Here is a 22,358-nt window from a genome sequence, read left to right on the forward strand (position 1 = left end):
CAGCACACTTCCTGTGGCCAGGGCATCCAGATTAACTGAACAAGGATGCATTGTGTAGCCTGAGTTTGCACCAGCATCTAGGAAATGAAACTTCCAGGCAAGCTTTTCTCTTGAGGTTTCTGTTCCTGCAATAGCTGCCCTGGAAAAGTCAAATTTACTTCTCCCCAGACTAAGAGAGGGTTCAGGGGCACATAGACCTTGAAAGGGTTCGTATTATTTCCCCCACTTGCACCGTGCTTGCGAAGAGGCCTGTTTCCCTCCCCATTAGGAGTAGGAAGAATCCAGAGGGCAGGAGTTGCAGTTGAATCAAGCCCAAGCCCAGGATCTTCATTAAGCAAGTAAAGTATTGGGAGGAAGGACTCCACTTGTGCTTCCTCCCCCTCTAGGCTAAACCACTCACAGGGACAGCCTAGCTCTTTGGGAATGATTATCACTCAGTGGAGCTCATAAATATTTCTCCCTGCCTGTTCTCTCTCTCAGTCCTTGTACTGAAGGCCTACTACGTGCTGTGGTGCTTCCTCTGCTGAGTGGGAGAATTAGCCTTGCAGAAGACAGGGTAGATTTGCACTTTCTAGACCAACTAAATTAGGTAGGTAGGTAGGTAGGGATAATTTAGTTAGTCTAGAAGGTGCACATGTACCCTGCCTTCTGCAAGGTGATATACACTTTCATGAATTAACAGGAGGCTGGGATGGTGCGGGCACTAAGATGCACAGTTGACAGCGAAGAGGTTGCAAGATGTGAATAAATGAGAGTTCTGATTTAATATTCACGTCATTTCTATCTACAGTGATGAGAAACAAATGCTACAGAGGTCTCAAGATCTTCTGCTGGACTTTGGATCTGAAGTTCCATTCCAAGGCATAGTGAAGCGTCAGCTAATGATTACCAATCATACTGGGATTGAAGCTCCTTTCATTGTGGAGGCTGATTATTTCCAAAGCTGTCTGCCTAAGCCAGAGGAACAAGGAAGCAGCCTGTGAGTGTAGCCTTTCTTGCTAATGAATCAAAGGCTAAATCTAGTTTTATCCCTCTCATTGACACTGATGCAAATCTGGAGCAATTCTGTTAAAGTCAGTGGAGGTATACTGGTGTTAGAGCATAATCGTCCATCCATTTTTAAATCCTGTGCCAGCTCAGGGAGAAGAGTGCTTGCTCTTGAATCACCAGCACTGCATCTTGCAATGTCCTTGTGTTTCTGAAACACGTTTCCTGATGTTTCTCTTGAAAACCGATGTACTGTCTGCCTGAGGTCTGCAGGAAACATATGCAGCCAGGTTTAAGTGGGTGAAATAACAAAGCGTGATAGACTTTGGAGCTATGCTGCTCTGTGCCAGCTTAGGGTCTGGCGCACAGAACATGGGACTTTGGGTTTAAATTATTTTATTTTTAAAGATGTTACCTTTAAAAGCCATCTTGCAGGTGTTGCCAGGAAGTCTGTCTTGGAGCTGTAACAACTGGCAGTCTGGTAGACCTAGCTGTAATGTTAGCGGTGCAGGATTATCATGGAGACTTTTTTCCTTTCTCAAGGTCCACCACATGCCTGGTGAAGAGGACAGCCCAGATTACAAGGCATGTGGCCAAGAGAGCACAATCAGGTATGGAAAAGCTGTTTCTGCTCTCTGGCTCAGTCCAGTCCTAGATGGCAAACTCCAAGGATGAAATGTGGTGATGGCATCACAACTGGCACATTCAGCAGTCTCATGCAAGGGAAAAGGGCTGAATGTGCCAGGAGTGACACCTTTCATCCTTTGCACTTGGTCCCAGGATGGGACCAAGACGCTGGTGAACAGCCTGGGACAGGCAGCACAAGGGCTTGTCTGTGGGGTGCTGTTTTGCTCATAAAGGACATCAAGCTCCAGAGCTGCCAAGCCAGTCATTTAGATCAGGTCTAGAATTCAAAAGATTAGGGCGGACTGTGGCCTAACTTCGATCTCAGGCAGTCACTTTGCTTTGAGTAGGGTTGGATGTACTGACAGTGAGAGCTGCCTTTGCTGCATTGCACCTTGTTTAGATTGCAGTATCTCCCAGTAACCCAGTTGGGAAGGATCAGGTCTCCCTTGTGCAAAGTGCTGTATCAATACACAGGACCAGACTCTGACCCCCGTATTCACCTAGAAGAGCACTTTTGTTCACACACAGCTAGTGAGACTTCTCCTGAAGTAAGGTTCTGCTTTCTGTCCCATGGCAAATTAATATATAATTTAGCACCAGCAGGTCTCAGATAGCACCCTGTGATGCAGTTCCATGTAGTCCACATCCCAAAACACATGTAAAAATGCCCATGCATCCCATTGCAGTGAGTTTATTTTTATTTTAATAATTTACATTTTCAAGCACTACATTACACATTAGTGCCTGGGAAAATGCAGGATCAAGAAACTGGGAGGCAGGTTGCCCCGAAATGATTTTTCTTAACAAATGCGACATAACATGACAACAGCTTGGAAGTGTGTGCAGTTTGACTGTATGGGTTAGAGCCTCAGTGTAAATGGGCATTGCTCCTTTGAAGTGAATGGAGTTATGCCAGACAGCAGCATCTGGCCTTGTATTTTCTTTGAAGGACAAAGTTTATTCTGTTTCCTCAAAATCTTACAAACTACTGCTTTCTGTGCTCTTTCAGCATTAGTAGCAGCATTGCTGTCTCATGGGAGAGGAGCGGCTTTCCATGCTCAGCCGTCCACAGGAACAATGAAAGCCTTCCAGAGACTAATTATTGAAATAACAGCCTACAACAACATGTGGGGAGAGTACCACGATGATCTCATCTGTGTGGTAGGTGGGGTTTGCAGTTCTGATCAGCACATTTACAGGGTAGGTTTGGCACCTGAATTCCTTTTTGTCAACTTATCAGGTAGTTAGTGGAGATCCAGAGTAGTTTTTCCTAGATGGTGTGTGCCAGGGAAACCGTCAGATGACACAAAACTGGAAGTTGTTGCTGATGAGGATTATGATATAGGAAGAATATGATAATGTCTTGAACTGAAGTAATACGGAAGAACATGACAGTAAAACTGAACAACATGACTTCTTAAATTTCATTCCAGTAAAATTGGAATGAAATTTAAAAAGTCATGTTCTTATGGACTCTGTCAGCTGGAAGCTCATTAGTTAAAGGAGGTGAGAAAAGAGACGGATCAGAATTATGGGATGACCAAAATCCACCACTGCAATACAGCTCAATTCTTGGATGTGTCAAATGCTGTATTTTCATTACAGACATTGAAGTATCAGTACTATTGTGAATGGCATTGGAAAGAATGCTATGTATGGTTCTAGTCACCTGTAGTCAAAATAGATTAATATAAACTGGAACAAGTGCAGAGAAAAACTATTAGAAAGATTAAAGGAATGGAGAACCTGTCTTATGAGAGGTTATTAAAAGAGCTCAGCTGGTTTATCCTGGCCGAATAAAAGCAACAGAGGAGATGTGATAACCTTTATAAATATGCCAAGGAGTAAATACTAGGGGGGGAGAAAAACTGTTTAAGTAAGAAGATAATATTGGTACGAGATCAAGTGCATGCAACTGACCATGACATGAAATTAAAAGATTTTCTAATCCGATCACCAGAGGAATGGACACAGTGCTTTTCCAAACAGACACAGGTGGCTAACACTGGCGAGATCATGGAGCTGGGAATTGTGATATAAGTTTTCAGCTGTTTGATTTGTTCAGTGTCCCCATGAAGTTAAAAGGAGATACCGCTGCCGTCTGTGGGGGTGCACACATGTCAGGGTGGTGTCTGCAGAGCTGGGACTTCTTGACCGTGCTGAGAAGTACGGTAGGATCCAGCAGCAGAGACCAAAGTTAGAGCAGTTTGTCTCTAGGTGAGATGTAGTTTTGTGGCAGTAGGGGAACATTGAGCATTGGAACAGCTGTTGCCACGGTTGTTGTCAAGTTGTCATCGCTCAGGGTCCTTGCAAGGAATTTGTCTTTTTGAAAACATGCTGCATTTTTACACCCTACATTTTACAGCCCAAGTGAGGAGAGTGTGTTGAGCGGTTGTAATGACACTGGATCAGATTCCTTACTCTGTCCATCCCTTCTGCCTTGAATTCCCAGCATAGTCCATATGGATTGCAACCTGTCACTATTAATTTCAGACTTCAGGGCATTTTCTGGTCACCTGGAAGCCAGGAAGGATTTTTTTCCCTCCCTCCCTTCCTCTGAAGCATCAGATTTTGGCCTCAGCTAGAGATTGGACAGCTGATATAGTATGCCAGTTGCTCTAGTTGTACAGAGATACCTCTCTGGCTACCTGGCTAGTCATTTGATTTCCTCTCTAATGTGGGACCTGGTTTCCTTTCCAGGTTCATCTGGGTATATTTCTTCAGACAAACTCTCTGTAATAGCATGGGCCTAACGCACTGGCAGCATCCTTGTTCTCTCCCTGTGGTGCAGTGTAGTATTTGAGGTTCTTGATCTTGTATGCTAAAAGTCTTAAATTTGCTATGAAGTGCTGGAGAGCGTGTTATGGTCTGCCTGAAGGACTGAAATGTTCTTGTGGATCCTGGTGGACCTAATATCTATGACATGGTCACCTGCAGTTGTGGGGAGCTGGAGTCAGTGACCCAGAGCCAGCCCTTTGTTCCTATTCTGTAATCCACTTGCTAAGGTAACACTTGTTTCTAATTGCAAAATGCACTTTTTTAGGTGGGAGATCTGAAGCCTACGTTAATTCCTATGCAAATGACCGTGAAAGGCTGCCCAATCTTCTTGCAGATGACAGGACCTCAAGCTAAAATGCCAATAATAAGGTATTGCCCCTACACACGGTTAGAGAAGTGTGCCAGTGTGTGCAGCATCAATTGTTATCAGTCACGGTACAGTGAGAAGGCTGGGAAAGCTCACTGATGTTTGCTGAAGTACAGCACATGCTGTACTCTGCTTTGCAACAAAAAAACTAGACCACAGGGTTATATTTGTTCTAGCATAGCAAAAATGCCCTGCTTCCACATACAGACTGTCCTTAGCCCTTCATTTGAACTGTGCCACCAGGCATTGTAGACTGGTTTTCCAGTGTTTAATGTTGATTAAATTCTACTTGCTCCAGACTTCACTGATTTTAGTGCCAAGCTAGATCCCTGGCACGGTAGCGCCAATGGGGGAGACTGTCCCTGTTCCCCCCAGGCAGCTGGTGATATTTCCACGAAATGCTGCCATTAATTTCTGTGGCCACCTGCTGTCATGAGCTACGGGTTTGTGCACACAAAGAAGAATCTGAGACCATTATCAAAACACGGAGAAAGCAGACAATGGAAGACAATTCAGGTGTACAAGGGAACTTGGTATTTCCGATACTGGCCTCAGATTACCTGATTGTCAGTATAAAAAGATGCCAGCTAGTAAATGTAAGATGGTACATTTCAAGTCATTAACAAAAAAAGCCTCTCAGGACTGAATGTTTGCTGCACATGTAAAAAGAAAGGTGACTTATTCCTGTTTTCCAGGTTCGGCACTCACATCTCCGGAGGGGACACGGTCTCCCGTTGCATCAGGCTTAATAATCCTACGCCCTTTGGTAAGGTGAATGTCATGGTACAGACAAACATGCTAGCCCTTCAGTCCCTACAGTGATTAAAGCACAACCACTAACTGATGATATGATTAACTTTAGGGGGAGGGGGTTGTTTTGAAGGCAGCAAAGGAACAGCAGGAGAAAATCTCAGCTATTTTGTATTTTACCCAATGCAGAGCAGTGGCCAACATTGCCAGGCCTCTAGTTGTGTGGGAATATTCATTCGTCTCTGAAACCTCCATATGCATTAGTCTGCTACATATGGCACATCCTGTTCTTTAGTGGGAAGCAGCTAAACATCCTGTCCCAATGCACCAGGGGTCTTGCTATTTTATGGTCTCTTCATAGGAACACACGACTGCAAGGGATGCCTGGGACCTCAAGCCAGTCCTGTTCTATCCCAAGCACCGTGTGGCACAGTCCCTCTTCACAACCTGACAAGTTTTCTCAAGTTGGTTCTCTGAACCAGATAGTCTCTGAGGTTGCACCCTGCCTTAACTTCTGCCTGACACCGGACTAACACAGCTACCGCCTCTTCTCTCTCAAACTGACAGAGATCCATCTGAAAAGGAGTTCGGCTTTTGATCTTACTGCGCTGATTAGAAAGCTGTTCCAGGACCCCTGTCATCTGATAGAAGAAAAGTTTCTTCTAGTTTCCAACCAGTTTATATCCATTTGTCTTTGTGCCAGCATTGCTTTTGAGCTTATATAGCTCTTCTTGCTGCATTTCCCATGGCCAAAAAATAGTCTGTTACCTTGTCAGAACAAGCTGCCAGATTAATTTTTCCAATCTACCTTTAGTAAACCTGTTGTATTTTATCCCATATCCCATGTATACCTCCATGGCTTTGCTAATTCTTTCCCTCAGACCCTGTTCTAAAAAGCCTTGCGTGCCATTGAGGATGAAATAACAGGGTTATAGTTGCTTAGATCACTGCCTTCATTCCCCTTCTTAAATACGGATACTATGTTTGCTGTTCTCTCGCCATATGGTACCAACCTCAACTTAATAGATGCATTAAAAGCCTTGCTGTCACACCTGCATTTTTATGTTTCAGTTTTTCCAGAAGTCCGAGACTGTCTGGTACCCCTGTGACCTGAGTGCATTAAGCTGCTCAAGTGTTGCTTTCATCTCAAATGTGGCATGCCCTTATTTGTATTATCCATCCTGACTTTGCTCCATGGGTCAACATCATTGTTCTCTTAGTTGTATGGCCAGTAACTGTTGGATGTTGGTTTGCTTTGCAAGGTTTAACACAGCTTAACTTTTGGCAATTCTCATTTTATGCTTTTTGACCTCCAAGACAGATCAACCTGTGCCCTTTTGTCCCTTTTTTGTAGGCTTTCTGCTTATTCCAGGTATCCACCTTGAGGTGGCTATTCACCCAGTTAGGTCTGGAGCCCTTTCCTATCCATGCTGGCCTTCCTCAGAATGCAGACTGGCGGGATTAGGATCTTTGGACCATCTTTGAAATACGTTGTGAAACTCTCAGAGCCTTAACCCATGTCAACAAAATGCTACCATCATCCCACTATTAGAAAGGAAAAAAAAACATTGTAAATTGGCACCATCTAGCTGTGTACTTGCATCCAAACTTTGTCTCACTCTTCAAGGTGTAATTTGTTCAGGACAGGGGTCAGATAACTTGTGTCGTCAAGGCCACTGAACATACTGCATTTACTTTAATAAAACACTCGAGATTAACACTTCATATACTAAAAAAAAAATAGTTGGGGAGAATCAGGGTGGCTACGCTGTGCTTGTAAAAGTCTGTAAAGCAAAGATGGCTTAAAGTCATCTCTGCTTCCGGGTGCCTTGGTGTGTCACTTGGCTTGTCTCCAGAGTAAGAGTAGCTTTAGACTGCTCTGATATAGACTGCCAATAGGTAGCCTGTTATCTCCTTTTTTCATTTTTTTCTCAAGGGATAACAAAGCTCCAAATCTTTTGCATAGCTGGAGTTAATAGTCCTTTCTCCTGGTTAACTCAGACATTCGCATGGACTGGGAAACTTACAATCAAGAACCAGATTCGGAGAAGCTAGTGGACCTGTTGGTGTTTTATGGCGCTCCTTTTCCTCTGAAGGACATAGATGGGAACGAAGTGGAGTCAAGTATTAGCACCTCAGAGACCGAGGGTGTATTTAACTACAATACAGTCCATGACACCACAGACACCATTTCTCCAACTTCCCAGCCTACAGGCGTAAGTTGCTGCCGGACTATTTTCTTTGTTACTGCCAACATAGAGGAATGGGTTCTTGGTGACAAAACCTACAGTAGAAATAAAAACTTAGTACATTGTACTGTCATGTTTATCTACTCTCGAAGCAAGTTCCTTATCAGAGATTTTAGTTTCCCATGCAAACTAATCTGAATATTGCTATTTGTGTTTGTATTCTCTGCTGGATGAAGTAACTGTTGTCAGCCATTTAAGACAGACTCCAGCCTGTCACCCTTGAATATATCTAACAGAGAGGTCACAAAGCTGTATAAGTCAAAGAAAACTGGATCATAGTTTCTGGAAGCCTGAACAGATAGTAGCTTTTCGGCTTAAAGTTAGGAGTGGTGCTGGCTGGAATACTTGATTTTTTTCAGTAAAAAACTGACACATTTTTTAAATGCAAATTCTTAAAACCTCAGCAATATTGAGGGGGGAAACCTCAGTATTCTTTAGACTGGCTGTCTTCATGAGGGATTTGTAAGGCCAACTTCTGCCCAGTTATGCTGTTGGAGAACAGAATTGGACCTAGAACGTACCGTGGTAGTGAAATTTATGGACTGTCCAGACAGCGGTGTTTGCTGTTCCTGCCCTTTACTGTAATCCTGGAACTGCTATTATAGCGTTAGCATATTTTATAGATAGTGTCGTCTTTTTACAGTTTAGTTCTTTGAAAGGCTCGAGCTACAACTTACCAACAAACTGAAAGCGTTAAAGCAAAGGTATCACAGTTACATTCTTTTTCTTGTCACCCAGGAGGTAAAGCAGTGCTTAAAACATGAATGTAGAAAGCTGTAGGGCCAGATCGCCGCTTTATATGGTCAGAGAGAGAACCCTCTACCTATGGACCAAATAGCTTATTTGTCCAGGAGTTCACCCCCAGGAGTCAATGAACAAAGTTTATACAGAAAAGTAGGGCCAAACCATACTAGCTGCTTTTGCTGGTAATGAATAAATAGTTCGTGGTACAGCTCTCACAGCCCTACTCAGTCTGTAACACGTCTGTGTCTGACCCTTTTTGTACCTATAGGCGTCCTATGTAGAAGATGGAGGAGGGAGTGATTCTGAAGGCTGGAATCAAGCAACTGCTCCAAAGAAAATCATCTCTGTGATCATTCAAGCTCATGAAGGGGTTCCCTCAGACCACCCATTCTGCGTAACTCCTAGACAAATTGTAAGCCGGGCTTTCATGTCTGCTTAGTGCTTGCAAACAGACACCTCTAGGGGGCAGGAGAAGACTTTGAAGTGGTGCAGAGAGCGCTAAACAAGAGCAAAAAGGAATCGGGACTCGTAGTAGAGATTATATATTTTATTAGACCAACAAGATTTTTCCAAAAAAAAATTCTTTAATTGCAAGCTTTTGCAATTAAAGAATTTTTTTTTTTGCAAAAATCTTATTGGTCTAATAAAAGATATCATTTCTACTATGCGTCCTGATTCCTTTCTCCTCTAAACCAATACGCTACAACCTGGATACCTAAACAAGAGCAAAGCAGTTGGAAAGGAAACGTCAAGCTTTTAAGAAAAAGAGGAGAGCTCTTCTCCCACTACCCTAAGCAAGACGGAGGAAAGTGGCATTACCTGTAGGTTATCCAGGCCCCCAAGTGCTGGAAGCAGGTTCTTAGCTTAGTGAAGATCTGTCCTGTGTCGTTGGCTGAGCTATATGGCAGCCCTTTGGACAAAAGCTGCTTTCTCAGAGGCCACTGATAGGCATTTATATAGGCAATTCATCCTATATAAACACTGGAAAATCCATAGTGCCTCAAAACTAACTGATCTGATATGGGCCACAGTGTCTCGAATAAAAATATATTTGCAAGTGTGACAGAAAAATGACATGGAAACTGTGCACTGGAAATAAAAATCTTTAGGAGTATTAATTAGGCTCAGTAAGAAAAAAAATGAATATTAATGTGTATTAAAATAAACACATATCATGAACCTTGCAATAGTTTAATGATGTGTCAATTTTCAGCTTCCAATTGTAGGGATTTTCTTTGCTCAAAGGATCCAATAAAGGTTGGACTTATCTAAAGAGAATTTTTAAAGGATTCTTTAAAAAAAAAAGCTTGAATCTCAGACTGTGGAAACTTGAATCTCTTAAGAATTTACAGTTGTCCAAGTTGGCATATACAGTTGATTGTGAACACTGTTTGTAAATAGGCACAGATGTGACTGCAAATATGGGTTATACTTTAAAATGTTTTTAAGTCGGACTAGTACAGTCTCCAAAAATTAATTCTGTGCCCAAAGACTAAGAGCTGTTAGTTTAGGAAGATGCAGGGTGACAACCACAGATAGCTAAGAGCTGGGCGTTGTACAGACGTGTTCTGACTTAACTATATTGGTTTCTTTGAGCAGCTTAACTCTGAAGTATAATGTGTGCCAGGGGCCTTGGGGTTAGTATGTGATTTAGAAATCACTCTCAAATGCTACCATTGGGATTGCCCATGCAAATTGACCTGCACTGAAATTCTCACAATGGTTTAATGAGACACTGTCGTTTTGGTGCAGATCTGGCCATGGGCCAGCCTGTAGAGCTCTTTCTCTGTGCTTGAAGTGCAAGGCTTCATGTTACTCCAAGGTGCATAGCCCCGACAGCATTTCCACAATGCCAAATAGGTCGTGTGCTTGTGCTGAACAATGTCTTTCTATTGCTCTGCTTCCAGGTGATCCCAGGAGGTGGCAGCACCTCCATCCATGTTGCCTTCATCCCACTCATCCTGCCACAGATCATTAACAAAATGGAGTGCCAGGGGTATGCGCTGGGCTTCATGAGTCTGGATCAGAAGGTAATGTTCTCACCAGGGCTACGTTTGTAGATAAGAAAAAAATACTGCTGTTTAAGCTCCCTCTCTGCTCTGAATACAACTAGTGTGTAACACTGCAAATGTCACTTAGTACTCACATCCAGAGAGGCAGATGTTGAGTTGTGATTTGGGCTCTTGCTTGGTTAATAACTGTGTGCAGCTACTGTAAATATCCTGGCTTTCTTACTTCCACTCCCTCTCCTTCACCCTCACCCATCTGTTTCATCTAGTCTTTTTGGCTGGAAGCCCTTTGGGTAGGGGTTGTTACTTGCTCTGTGTTTGTACAGTGCCTGACAAGCTGGAGTCCTGTGCCTGGTCCAGACTTCAAGGTGATATTACAAGGTAGTTTTTTCATGATAATGAGTGTGACTCAGGCCTCCCACGGTCTGTTCCTCACCCTGCGGCTTGCCTACCTTATACATTTGGTCAAAGCACCTGTCTGCTGCAAGACTTTTTCTAGAATGACAAAGACAGCTGAAGCAGCATCTGTAAAACAGAGTTTCTCAGCTGTAAGCAGTACAGAAGCGCACATGGTGCTAATTAACTACAGTCAAATATTTATCCATGATGTTTTCTATGACTGTAGGCAACAGGATTTGCCCTAATATTAATGAGAAGCTTCTGCATTGTTTAATAAACACCATTTTTGTTTCCATACAAAATGCAAATATGGCTTAGGCATGGCTGTTCCCAGCAGAGCTTCTGACATAAAGCTAGACAGTGAGCATAAAGTATAAAGTCCTACAGATCACCAAGTATTGCCAGGTACAATTCATTGAGGGCGTAACAGCCTATCAAAATGTAGTGCTTGTGGCTGGTCCTCTGGTCTGATCAGCATATGTTCTTCCCTTTGCTGTCAGCTTGCACAGATGATACCTGGCAAGGTGTCTCGGTCACATGGCCGTGAAGTTGCCCCTTTGAGAATAGACCTGCAAGCGCTTGTAAAACCCGCCCTGTAAGTACAACAGTCCCGACATCCCCGACTGCCAGTAAACAGCAAAATGAAATCGGTGAAAGAGCAATGAGTTCTAACAGGCTCTGATTCCCTACATTCAGGTTAAAAGTGGAGATGGATTGTGATGAAGGATTGGTGTTTCATTCTGTAGCAAGTGATCTCATACAAGATCAGCCTCTTTCCAAGGTGAGAACTTACACATCACAGTGTTCAGCTGTTTCCAATTACTGCTCAGCTCTGAAGGTAACTCATGACAGCCCACACATTGTCTGTGAAGTACATATTTATTGCCCCTACGCCGGTGTTGCAGTACTAGATTTTGAATGCAATAAAAACTTTATTATTTGTAGAGTACAAGGTAGGCCAGAGGAAACTCCAGGATAATTATCTAGGAGCCAAGGAAAGATGATACTTAGGACAAAACTAGTCTGTGATTCAGTAGTTGCAGCAAAGATCTTATGAGAAGCAAAACAATTAATTTGCAGATTATCAAAGGTCTGGAGTGCCCAGCGCAGTCTGTGAGTGAAGCAGTTCACTGTGCCCTAGCATTTTTGTCTGGGCTTTATCGCATTATTTTTATATTTTTTTTAGTTAATTCAAATGAAAGAGAAAATGAACTGGTTTGAGACAGGCGTTTCCCAGTCTCTGATGCTACAAAGAAACCTGATACTAGAACACTGCAAACCTCACAAGCGAACCAGGCTGAAAAGCTTTCCAATACTTTCTCTCTCAGGTGCTGACAGCGTCCATCACTAGCCACAACCTGAAGCTCACCAATTCCACAGGGGCTCCTCTGCACTTCAGGCTCCTTCTGTCTATGCCCTTCAGTGTAGCTGGCGACAAGAGCCTGAAAACAGCCCACAGTGACAGGGAAGAACAAGAGCAGGAGCTTCTCCTTCATCCACAGCAAAACATGCTGGTAGGTTCAGAACAACCACCAGGCTGGAACAGACAACTTTGGGTGGGGAGGCAGAGGAAACAGTCAGCAAAGAGATGGGATCTTGATGTTGTAACTACTGGCAAATATTAATTCCAGGATGGCACCTACTCTGCTTTAAGCACAACCTGTAGCAATGCCCTGCTCTACTTCTCTTAGGCTCTCCCAAAGAAGTCACTTTGCAAGGAACACTAAACATGTCCAAGATCGTGCCCTAAAGCAGCTCCCAAACAGGTGAAGAGACAAATTGTTATTGGATTTACAGTTTAAAAGAGAAGATCCAACTCCCATTTCCCCTGTCTCAATCCACTGCATAAGGCATGGCCTGGGTAGCCAGAAATGATGGTTTGAGGTATGCCTGCTGCCGGCACAGGAAACACAGTCCCCCATTCAGGAATGAAATGAAGTGCATGTGGAAACCATTGATCCTCCTGGATCATGGTGCATGCTTGAGGGCTGCCCAGACCTTCGATGCATATGCCTGGGTAGGAATTTTTTTGGAGGAGTGGAAGCTGAAGTGCAGGTACCCTTTTGAACATGTATTTATCAATCCAAAATCTAGGGGCTTGTTACATGATAATTTCGGGCAGCTAACATGTGGGTTGTTAAGAAACACAGATTCTCATGGATTGTTTTTCTCCTGGATTGTTAAGAAGCACAGATTAACACCTGAAACTAGTTTTAAGCATTCATTAGCCAGCTCAGAGTGACGCCGTTCCAGGGAAGGATTATCTTTAATCCACGTTACCCAGCTTGTGTTACACTCCAAGGTGTAGCCACTCTAGGCTATACCCTAGTGTAAACACCCCACCACCCTCCTCCCCTTCGGGCCTAGATCATGCCCTGTGCACCTCCCCCTGCTCCCCTTACTTGTGGCTGCCTGCACTGTCAGTCCCAGAGGAGCAGGCAGGGAAGGGCTAATTTACCTGTCCGGCTGCCATTGCTGCTGCTACAGCTGCTGCTGCTTTCTGGCCGAGAAGAGCAGCAGCCCAGCAGTGGCAGCTGGGCAGGCAAGTTAGCTCTTTTCTGTCTACTCCCCTGGGACAGAGTGTAGGCAGTGACAAGTAATGCCCCTGGGACAGGGCAGGGGGAGCAGCAGAGGCCTCGGGAGCAAGAGGGCAGATTCTTACCTTTCAGTGTGCCAGGCACACGCTGGCCTGGAGTGTGACTGCTCCAAACTCGAACTAGTGCTAACACCCATCAAAGTTAGTGCAGCTCGCAGTGTACAGTGTAACAAGGCCCCTACTCTTAGACAGGCACAGGGGGCTTGATTCAGTGGACTGAAAGCAAAGAATAACCCTGTGGAAGGCAAGAGGGTAAAAGGAGGGTAGTAGGTGGAGAATCAGAGTCACATTCTGGGGAATTTAAGCTCCTAAACTTGTTGGGTTTCATCTCACCATATTTTAAGTTTGCAGTTCATCTTTGCCCCTTTGTTTTCTGTGCACTGGCCCTTTAACTTCCATGGAAACATCAAGGTTATTTTTACCTTTGCTTCGCTGCACAGGTTCCACTGGGAATTTGGGTCCCAGCTTGGTGCTATGGTGGGGGTCAGATGGGCTGTCTGAGCAGTTTTTACTTTGCATTTCCTACCAAGGTTTTTCACACACGGTGTTTGTCTGAACCCCTTCCCCCAGGTGAAAGTGTCATTCCACACAACGCTGGAGTTACTTACATATCAGAGTCTGCCAGCTGAGCAGCTGCTTCCTGGAATCCGAAAGCTGGAGCTGGAGAACGGAGACAGGAAGCTGGAATTTAGTCAACATCTAGTTATTGAGTACAAGAACAGAACAACCCAGGTAAGAAGATAAGAGAAACAAAAGGCAGCTCCACATAAGGGCTCTTGCATCCATTCTGGATCTTCAGTCATTTTTCAAGCCGTGATTTGCCCATGCTGAAATGCACTTGTTCCTGGGGTGACGTGTGCCAACCGTGACAGTCGCACAGTGCAGAAGAAAGCGAGGCACAGCTTTCAGCTGAAACAGCAGGGACCTCCCAGGCCAACAGACTTGATTTGGACCAGCGTGCTAGGGCTAATTCCCTGCTGTTCCCAAGATGGGATGCAGAATCTCTGATTATATGGCAGGAGGGCCTGGGTTTTACATCTCAAGAGATGACCTGTCCAGTCACACTGTGTCCCTTAACACCTGGCTGCAGCTGTGGTCACTTCTAGCTTGGGGAGCGTGCCAGTGGCTGTCTACCAGCTCTGTTCCTCTGAAGTCTTGCAAGCCTGCTTGAGCCCATGTATCTTGTTCACAACCCTCAGACAGTTTAACTGAGCAGTATCAGACTGGAGCCTATAGAGTGGTGAGGCAGTATGTATCTAGAACGGAAACAGTTTCAGGATTATGCAGGGTTTTTTTCCTCCAAAGTGTTTCTAAGCAACACACCTAAGCTATGGACAAAAGCAGTCATCCTAGGTAGTCTACACACAAGAAGACAGTTAATGACGTGTCAGATACAGTCCTAAAGAGGTCAGAGATGCTAGAGTGAAAATGACTTTGCTACGCAGTACATTAAAACAATCTGGGAGCATTTTCCTAGGTTTGCTCTCACAGTAGAGAAACCCAAAGCTGCTCTCAGGAGAGAACATAGTCCCCTAGCTTTCTCTTTCTCCCCAGGAGACAGTCAGTATGTACAGACATTTGCTCTCTCAGGAGAAACTCTACCGGGACTGATTAAACTCTAGTTGTTACCCGGGTTATTTTTCTCCTGGAGTGGCCATTTTTAGTCTGGGAGAAAAATCTTGAACACCTGTACACTCATGGTTTGAGAGAGCAGCAACTCTCCCAGAAGAAACAACGTCTGTATGCGGCCTTTGTCTCCACACAGCCCTTAGAAGCTAAACAGCCCTGGGGTGCTATACATTCCCTTACACTGAGTCCATTCAGTGGCAAGTCTGAAGATCTGTCTATCTGAACAGATACACACTATCTTTCCCTGTCTTAATAAACCATTAGTATAAGTAAGTCTGAAGTGCAGCGTGAAATGTATTGTAGTCCCCTGCAAACACAACACAACACTTCTGTGGCCACTAACCTCATCCATAGCAACTATCATTACAGCACTACAGAAACGGTATACCCTTCGCCTGCCCAAGCCAACAGGTAAGGGGTGGAATAATGCTGGTTCTTTCCAGACTATGTTACAAGTTTAATGCTCATTTCCTCTCTCTTGTACCCAGCAGCTGTTGCCAGTAACTGCATTTCTTACTGTTCCCGTACTGGAGTTCTCCTGTGAGATGGTTGATTTTGCAACCTGCTTTGTTGGTCAGCCCAAGATAGAAAATGTCTTCTTGTTGAACCGGAGCAGGTGTAGAAGTTACTGGATTGTTCTACTGGGTACGAAGCCTTTGCCATTGACTCCATTTTAGCTTTTTGTCTTCCAATGTAGTTAGCCATGTAACATTGTCAGTAAGTCAGGATCCCCTGGCAGTCAGTCAGCGAGCTGGCTACGTCTAGTTCTGATCTTGTGACGGCTTTTGTACCAGTGTAACTAACTCCATTTATTTCAACCCTCGCCCCAGATTGACTGCAGAGACTAGAATCACACCTACTGGATCAATTTGCAAATTTAAGGCTCAGAGTCAAGAGGTGCAGAGCAGCAGCCACTCCCATCTGCTCCAGTAGGAGCAAGTTTGAGCCTTACCATTTACAGCTGCCCCCATTCCTGCCTGACAGGGGATGACTATTTAGGCTGCCCAAATGCAAATGAAACATTGCATTGGACAGGACACCAGGCAACTTTCCCCTGGTGACTCAGGAGTCATAGTCGTGACATGTGAATTCTGCACTATACTTCTCCACTGAAGGCCTCTGCATATTCATTCTTTGTTGCAGACCAACAGGAACAGCATACTGACCTGGAAGTATTTTCCATCTCCCCCTCCAGTGGAAGTCTGGAGGCCCGTGAAGCTGACTTACCCACCAAAGTACCTTTACAGATCTGTTTTACAGCAAGGTAGAGTAAGAGAACAGGTTTGCTGCAAGGATGTCTTCAAGCCCAGGCTACTAAGGTGTTCATTTCATTTAAAGCAGTCTCTGTGTTACATTCTTGTTGACAAGGGGAGCTTTGCTCTTCTAGTCCTACAACAAAGGAGGTTTCTTCAGAAGTGATCAGTAATGACGACATAGTTAGTCCCCGAGCTGTGTTGTGAGTGATTAAGGGCCCATGTATACACAGGCACACATTTTGGCATGCCTGTCTGTGCAGTTACTGCACTAACAAACTGATGGGATTCAGACATCTCCAATGTGTGTGGTCACAATGCAAGTCCCTAAGTGTAGGGACATGTTAAAATACCGCTGTCCTGCTGTCACGAAGCTTAAGCAGTTCTTTCAAGTTTGCACATGCTGTGGTGGACAGACTGCAAGCACTTGCTGGTTGTTCTCATAGTTTATGCTACACACGCGAGCATTGTTGCTCAACTATCCAGAAAAACTAAACTCTTGCTGTTTATGCTGTAATGGGTGCAGCAACACATTTATTGACTTGTCTATATAAAACACGTAGTGGGAAGTGCTGCTAAACTCAACCAGAAAATCCTTCCCAAGCTGACACGGAGGGCTGAATACTCCCTTGTAAGCAGTCCGAATCCTGAGTTGAAGGTTTATATTGGGTCCTCCTTGAACTACATTCCTCAGTCTTACTAAAGGAGCACACAGCACCTGCAGATGAAGAGGCAGCAAATAGAGGTTGCAAACATTACATGCAGCACTTCAAAGTGGTTCCTGCTTTTCCCAAGGGGATTTTTTGAAGTGGAACAGCTATTTTTGTAGTGCTTCATCAGGCATGTATGTCACCACCCTAGTGCTTCACAGTCACTTGGAGCTTTTGAAACCATAACTGTTAGCGTAACAGGTCATGCTAACTGTAAACCTTCACATAGCAGTGTTGCATCTGCAGCTAGAAGCAGCCCTTGGTAATGAAAATAGATGGCTGTGGGATTTTGTGTAACACCTGCATACAGCACTTCACAAAACCAACTGATTTGATGGTGATGTGCTACCTCATGTCTAAAGGTTTTATACACAACAACAATGATAAAAGATGGGATTATAGAAGGGTGAGGAATAATAGAATCTGATAATGTTTTCTTAAATCCTTTAATGTCTGCAAGTTGTATGGTACCTGGCAGTGAAGTATGCCCCCACCCCACCCCATAATTGGATTCCATACAAGGAAAAATTACAAATTTGTTATAATTGTCCATCTATACAATCTAATTGTTGGAGGGTTGCCTTAAATTTGTCCCCACCATCACTGCAGTGGGGCAGGTGGTGGGAGAGGCAGTGAGGGGGTAGGTGGTAGCGGACAGGTGGTGTGAAGGCAGCGGGGGCCTTACCAACCTATTCGAGTTCTTTGAGTGTCAGTAAGCAGGTGGATCAGGGTGAGCTGGTTGATTGTAGTGTATTTGGACTTCTAACAAGCCTTTGACAAGGTTCCCCCATCAGAGGCTCTTAATCCTGGGATTATAGGCTGTGTCCACTTGCAGATTAGAAATTGTCTTACAGACAGAAAGCAAGGAGTAAGTATAAATGGTTAGTTTTGAGGATGGAAAGAAGTAAATAGCAGCCTCCCAGGGACGTGTGTCAGGACCAGTGCTGTTTAACATATTTATAAAGGATCTGGAAAAGCGGGTAAGTGGCCAAATTTGCCAGTGGCACACAGTTGCTCATTGGTAAAGCCTGTGGGGAACTACAGAAGGATCTACCACAATTGAGCAAATGGGCAACTACGTGGCAGATGAAATTCAATGTAGATAAGTGTGAAGTGATGCACCTGGGCAAAAATAACCACAACTATACCCATGTTGTAATGGGCTCTATGCTAGCTGCCATCACGCAGGAGAGATCTGGGTGTCACGGACAGTTCACAGAAAGCATCAGCTCTGTGCTCAGCAGTCATCAAAAAGGCAAACAAAATGTTAGGGACTGAGAATTGTAAGCAAACTGTAAAGTATCATTATGCCCCTTGAAATCCATGGTGCATCCACACCTTGAATACTGTGCCCTGTTCTGGTCCCCACACCTCAAAAAAAGATACTAGAGAAGGTCTAGAGAGGGACAAGGATGATCAGTGGTATGGAGGGGTTTCACAGGCAGAGACTAAAGAGGCTGGACCTATTCAATTTAGAAAGAGATGCTTGAGGGGGGACATATAAGGGTTTATAGACTATTAAATGATGATGAAAAAGTAAATGGATGTACTGCTTACTCTCACACAATACAAGAACCAGGGGTCACAAAATGAGACTAATAGGCAGTAAATTTAAAACTAACAAAAGGACGTTCTTTTCCAGTGTCATTTAAATGTAGAACTCTCTGCCTCCAAATGGGGTCGGAGCTGACAGTGTAGCCAGATGCAGAAAGGGGACTGGACACGGGGGCATCAGTCGATTTGCAGCATGGGCGCTAGGGGTACAGCCTCTGATTCAGAACTTCCTAGACTTTAAATGCTGGAGGCTGCAAGTGAGCGAGGAAGGGGTGAGGGGCAACAACAGACCTGGCCTTACCTGGTTCACTCTCCCTGTCAGCATCCACTCTCTTCCCGTGTGACACAGGAGACTGGGCAAGATGGACCCTTTGATTTGACCAGTAAACAGCAGCTGACTGTTCCCCAACTGTGTTTAGTTTTCCCCATACTCATCAGCAAGGTTACACTCTCCTGGGAAAACATAACTTCCAGTTCAAGAAAGTTCTCAGGAAGAGGGCAAAGAAACACACCTGTGATACTTTCCTATGCAATACAAGACCACAGAGAAACCAATTGGCTTTCTAAATTATATTAACTAAAATGAGGATTCATTGCACAGAGGCATCCACGTGCCTGCAGAAAGGCAGGAAGTCCGAACAGAGCAAGGGAGTCTGCTCCAGGGAGTTCAGTGAGAAAGTCAGCACTGAGCAGGGTTAACAGGCAAGTTTCTAGAGTTAAAATGCAGGTGAGGGAGATAATGAAAGTCCTGGTTTACTATTCACTTTTCTTGAGTGATCTTGCATGCAAAAGCATGCAGGAAGCACATCCACCCATTTGCAAACTGATGGTGACTCTGGGCTGCCAGAAAGAAAAACTGGTGTCCCTAGTAGCCACCTCCTTTGATTCAGCACATTTAAAGTCCCTGGTGAAGCAGAATGCCTAATGGGACTCACTAAATTGGTTAAATTGTAGCCAGTTTAGCTGTGTGCAAAGGTGCTCCTTCCTGCTGGGGAATTTTGAGACAAAAGAATGAAGTGGGACAGCAGGGAAAGCACAGGGCCTCAGGCCTGTTTCTAGGAAAGTGAAGGCTTTCAGAGGATTGCCATAAACCACAAGTCCAATGCAAGGATACTTGAAAACAGTGCCGTTCACTTCAGGCCAGCATCCAGCTCCCCCTGGCCTACCAGAACAAATGGGAGAAATGTTTCGTCCTGGAAGTCTTGCCCTTTCTACAAGAAAATAACTGCCAAAGGAAGAAAGCTCAGACCTGTCCCCTGCTGTAGGTCAGCTTCCCCAGTGCCACCTGTAAATGGATATTTATGAGCACTGAAGCTTCCATCTCTCAGTTAATTCCTCCAGTGTCATATTAAGTACTTGTATGATTTTTTTAGGTTAAAATTCCTGGCTTTTGGAAACCCCTAAAACCCTTCCTTAGTCTCTTCTTTCTCCTGACTCTCCTGTCACTTTAATTTACAAGAGGTCCCTCCTTCACAAGCAGATAAATGCAACTCAGTTTCCTTCTCTCTCAGGAGTGGCATCAAATACGAAACCACAGCAACCATTGTTGGACTGCTGGGAGAGAAATCCTGCGCTCTGCACATCAGAGGCAGAGGATCCTACGACGAGAAATATGAAGATCTCCGCTCGGTGTTTAAGTAAGATGGTCCAGGTGAGATGTCAACGTAATGGGCTGAGCTCTTGGCTATTGCTGTCATTGGAATTTCATGCACAAGATAAGCCACTTTGTCTATGATTATTTTGCTTAAAATGAAACTAGATGAATGAACTTTCCAAATAAAACCCCAAGGAATGTCTAAGAATTTTACTAAAATGGGATGTCTTCCAACCCCCTCTCCCCCACCATGGTACTCAGGAAAGCATATTTTTGTGCCAGAACAGAACATGCCGTGTTTCATTTTTATTCCCATATGTGCCTCAATACCTTCCCTAAAGCAGGCTGTTCCTAAAGAAAGTGAAGGGAGCTTCTGTAACAGGCATGCCACGAGCATTGTTGTAAAACCAGAGTGCCTTGTAGTTCCTGTATAACCTGTTCCTTAGCTTAAAAACAAGTTGGTTAATTCTGTATCAGTCACCGTGCACAAGTTGGTGAATAAAAAAAACAACAGAGACCAACACTGAGTCCATATTCTTTATCATCTTATATAAAAGTCAATGGAATTAGGTGTCAAAAATCCCCGGGGCACCTTTGTAAAGTGCCACCCTAAGGTAACAGACTATTAATTACCTCCAACCTGGGATTCCCCATTTGGGCTAGAAGAAGCCTTTAATTCTCTCAATTTTTATCTATTGGCAGCCTCACGAATTCAGACTTCAAGTTGATCTTTGAAGTGCAACAATATTTCAGCCTTGCTGCCTCCCTTTTCCCCCCACAGCAGTGTATGGACAGGAAGAGGAGAGAAATATTGAAGTCTGTGCATTGCACCTGAGTTAAGACAGATTTGTTCAAGCAGTGAGAGCCCCACTGCTCTGACAAAACATGGGCCCACGATTTTTACATCACCCAGATCAACAGTCAAATTTGACAGGAATGGGAAATGCAGCTTCCTTGACCCCATAAATTAGACATCTCCTTGAAGTTACCCCATCATAATTCCTGGGTCTCCAGCACACTGCTTCTATTCTATTTGAATACTTTATCCTGATTAGCAGGAAGGTGCAAATATCAAGAATTCAGCCTACTGGTGAGCATTTTTTAAAATAATGCAACATTATCTAAATACCATTGATTTAAACATTTCTAAACATCCTAGACCAGGAACTGGCAACCTTTTGCTGCTGCAAGCTGCTGCTTGCTATGCAGCCCTCACACTGTAGGTTGTAAATCCCCACACACACCATCAGATGTTGTGAAGACGATACACAAGAGAGGCAGCAGGACTAGCCTCTGCTGCCTTGGTGGCAACAGCTGCTGGCAATGCCTTCTCTGCTGCTTCAGCTGGAGGATGCCACCAATTCCCCTGCTGTCCTGGCCTGGATCCCATCTCTTCTTAGGCTGGATCCCGCCTGCAGGCTGCCCTAGACAGTAAGCCTGCTTTCTTTTAATGGTTACCAGCACTGAGCGGGCTTTCCACCCTTGAAAGGTAGTTTACGAGGGAGAGAGTTTTAGAGGGCCAGAGGCATGTGGCTGTATTGGTACTGGAACATCGTGCGAGTTACTGATACTTGGCCATTGCTAACAGCAAATAAGGAATGTACTGAAATGACTTCTGTACTAGGATAATTAGAGACAAGGCAGGTTTACGTTTACTGTTAATTCAGGGGAAAAGCTGATTTTAGGTCACCCAACAAGCTACAATTAAACAGAAATGCAGCAAAGGACAGGAATGATTGGCCTCTAGCTTAAAATTCCCAGTTTCTAGCAGCCGCTGAAGCCTTTCCCTAACCTCTCCCTCCTCCAACCCCTCATAGTTTAAGAGGCCCCTCACTGTGAGGAGATAAACTCCCATCAAGTTTCTCCCATTCAGTCCAAGTTGTTTCACAACAGCTAGGTAGAAAACCATGATTTTTTGGTGGAACCCATGGCCAGTCTGGCACTCAAACCATCCACACACACAGTAAAGAGGAGCAACAGCTTGGATGCACTGGGGCCAGCTGGTGGTGAATTACTCACATTTAACCATTTTAAATACAGAATTTGCACTGGGCTCTAACAAACCCGCCCCCCCCCCCCCCCCCCCCCCGCTTCTCCAAATATACACACTCA

The 22,358-nt window shown here is 44.4% G+C and overlaps 1 protein-coding gene and 1 long non-coding RNA gene across 2 annotated transcripts in view; one reads left to right on the forward strand and one right to left on the reverse strand.

The window, feature by feature from the left end:
* Window positions 1-22,329, forward strand: part of DLEC1 (DLEC1, cilia and flagella associated protein) — a 62,453-nt gene extending 40,124 nt beyond the window's left edge. Inside the window, exons 22-36 of the mRNA XM_006022950.3 lie at window positions 791-979; window positions 1,531-1,598; window positions 2,624-2,775; window positions 4,658-4,761; window positions 5,455-5,525; window positions 7,511-7,725; window positions 8,771-8,914; window positions 10,410-10,532; window positions 11,411-11,505; window positions 11,607-11,691; window positions 12,239-12,424; window positions 14,077-14,238; window positions 15,627-15,780; window positions 16,279-16,399; window positions 20,164-22,329. Of these exons, the coding sequence (XP_006023012.1) occupies window positions 791-979; window positions 1,531-1,598; window positions 2,624-2,775; window positions 4,658-4,761; window positions 5,455-5,525; window positions 7,511-7,725; window positions 8,771-8,914; window positions 10,410-10,532; window positions 11,411-11,505; window positions 11,607-11,691; window positions 12,239-12,424; window positions 14,077-14,238; window positions 15,627-15,780; window positions 16,279-16,399; window positions 20,164-20,293 (1,999 nt within the window). The 3' untranslated portion in view covers window positions 20,294-22,329. The remainder of the gene's footprint in view (window positions 1-790; window positions 980-1,530; window positions 1,599-2,623; window positions 2,776-4,657; window positions 4,762-5,454; window positions 5,526-7,510; window positions 7,726-8,770; window positions 8,915-10,409; window positions 10,533-11,410; window positions 11,506-11,606; window positions 11,692-12,238; window positions 12,425-14,076; window positions 14,239-15,626; window positions 15,781-16,278; window positions 16,400-20,163) is intronic.
* On the reverse strand, window positions 12,338-14,180 carry LOC112550203. Its single transcript, XR_003093908.1, has 3 exons — window positions 14,115-14,180; window positions 13,573-13,741; window positions 12,338-12,460 (listed from the first exon to the last, which is right to left on the reverse strand). It is a non-coding gene; the product is annotated as an uncharacterized LOC112550203 (long non-coding RNA).
* Window positions 22,330-22,358: the final 29 nt, after the last annotated feature.

The sequence above is a fragment of the Alligator sinensis genome, unplaced genomic scaffold (genome assembly GCF_000455745.1).
Source record: "Alligator sinensis unplaced genomic scaffold, ASM45574v1 scaffold885_1, whole genome shotgun sequence".
NCBI lineage: Eukaryota > Metazoa > Chordata > Crocodylia > Alligatoridae > Alligator > Alligator sinensis.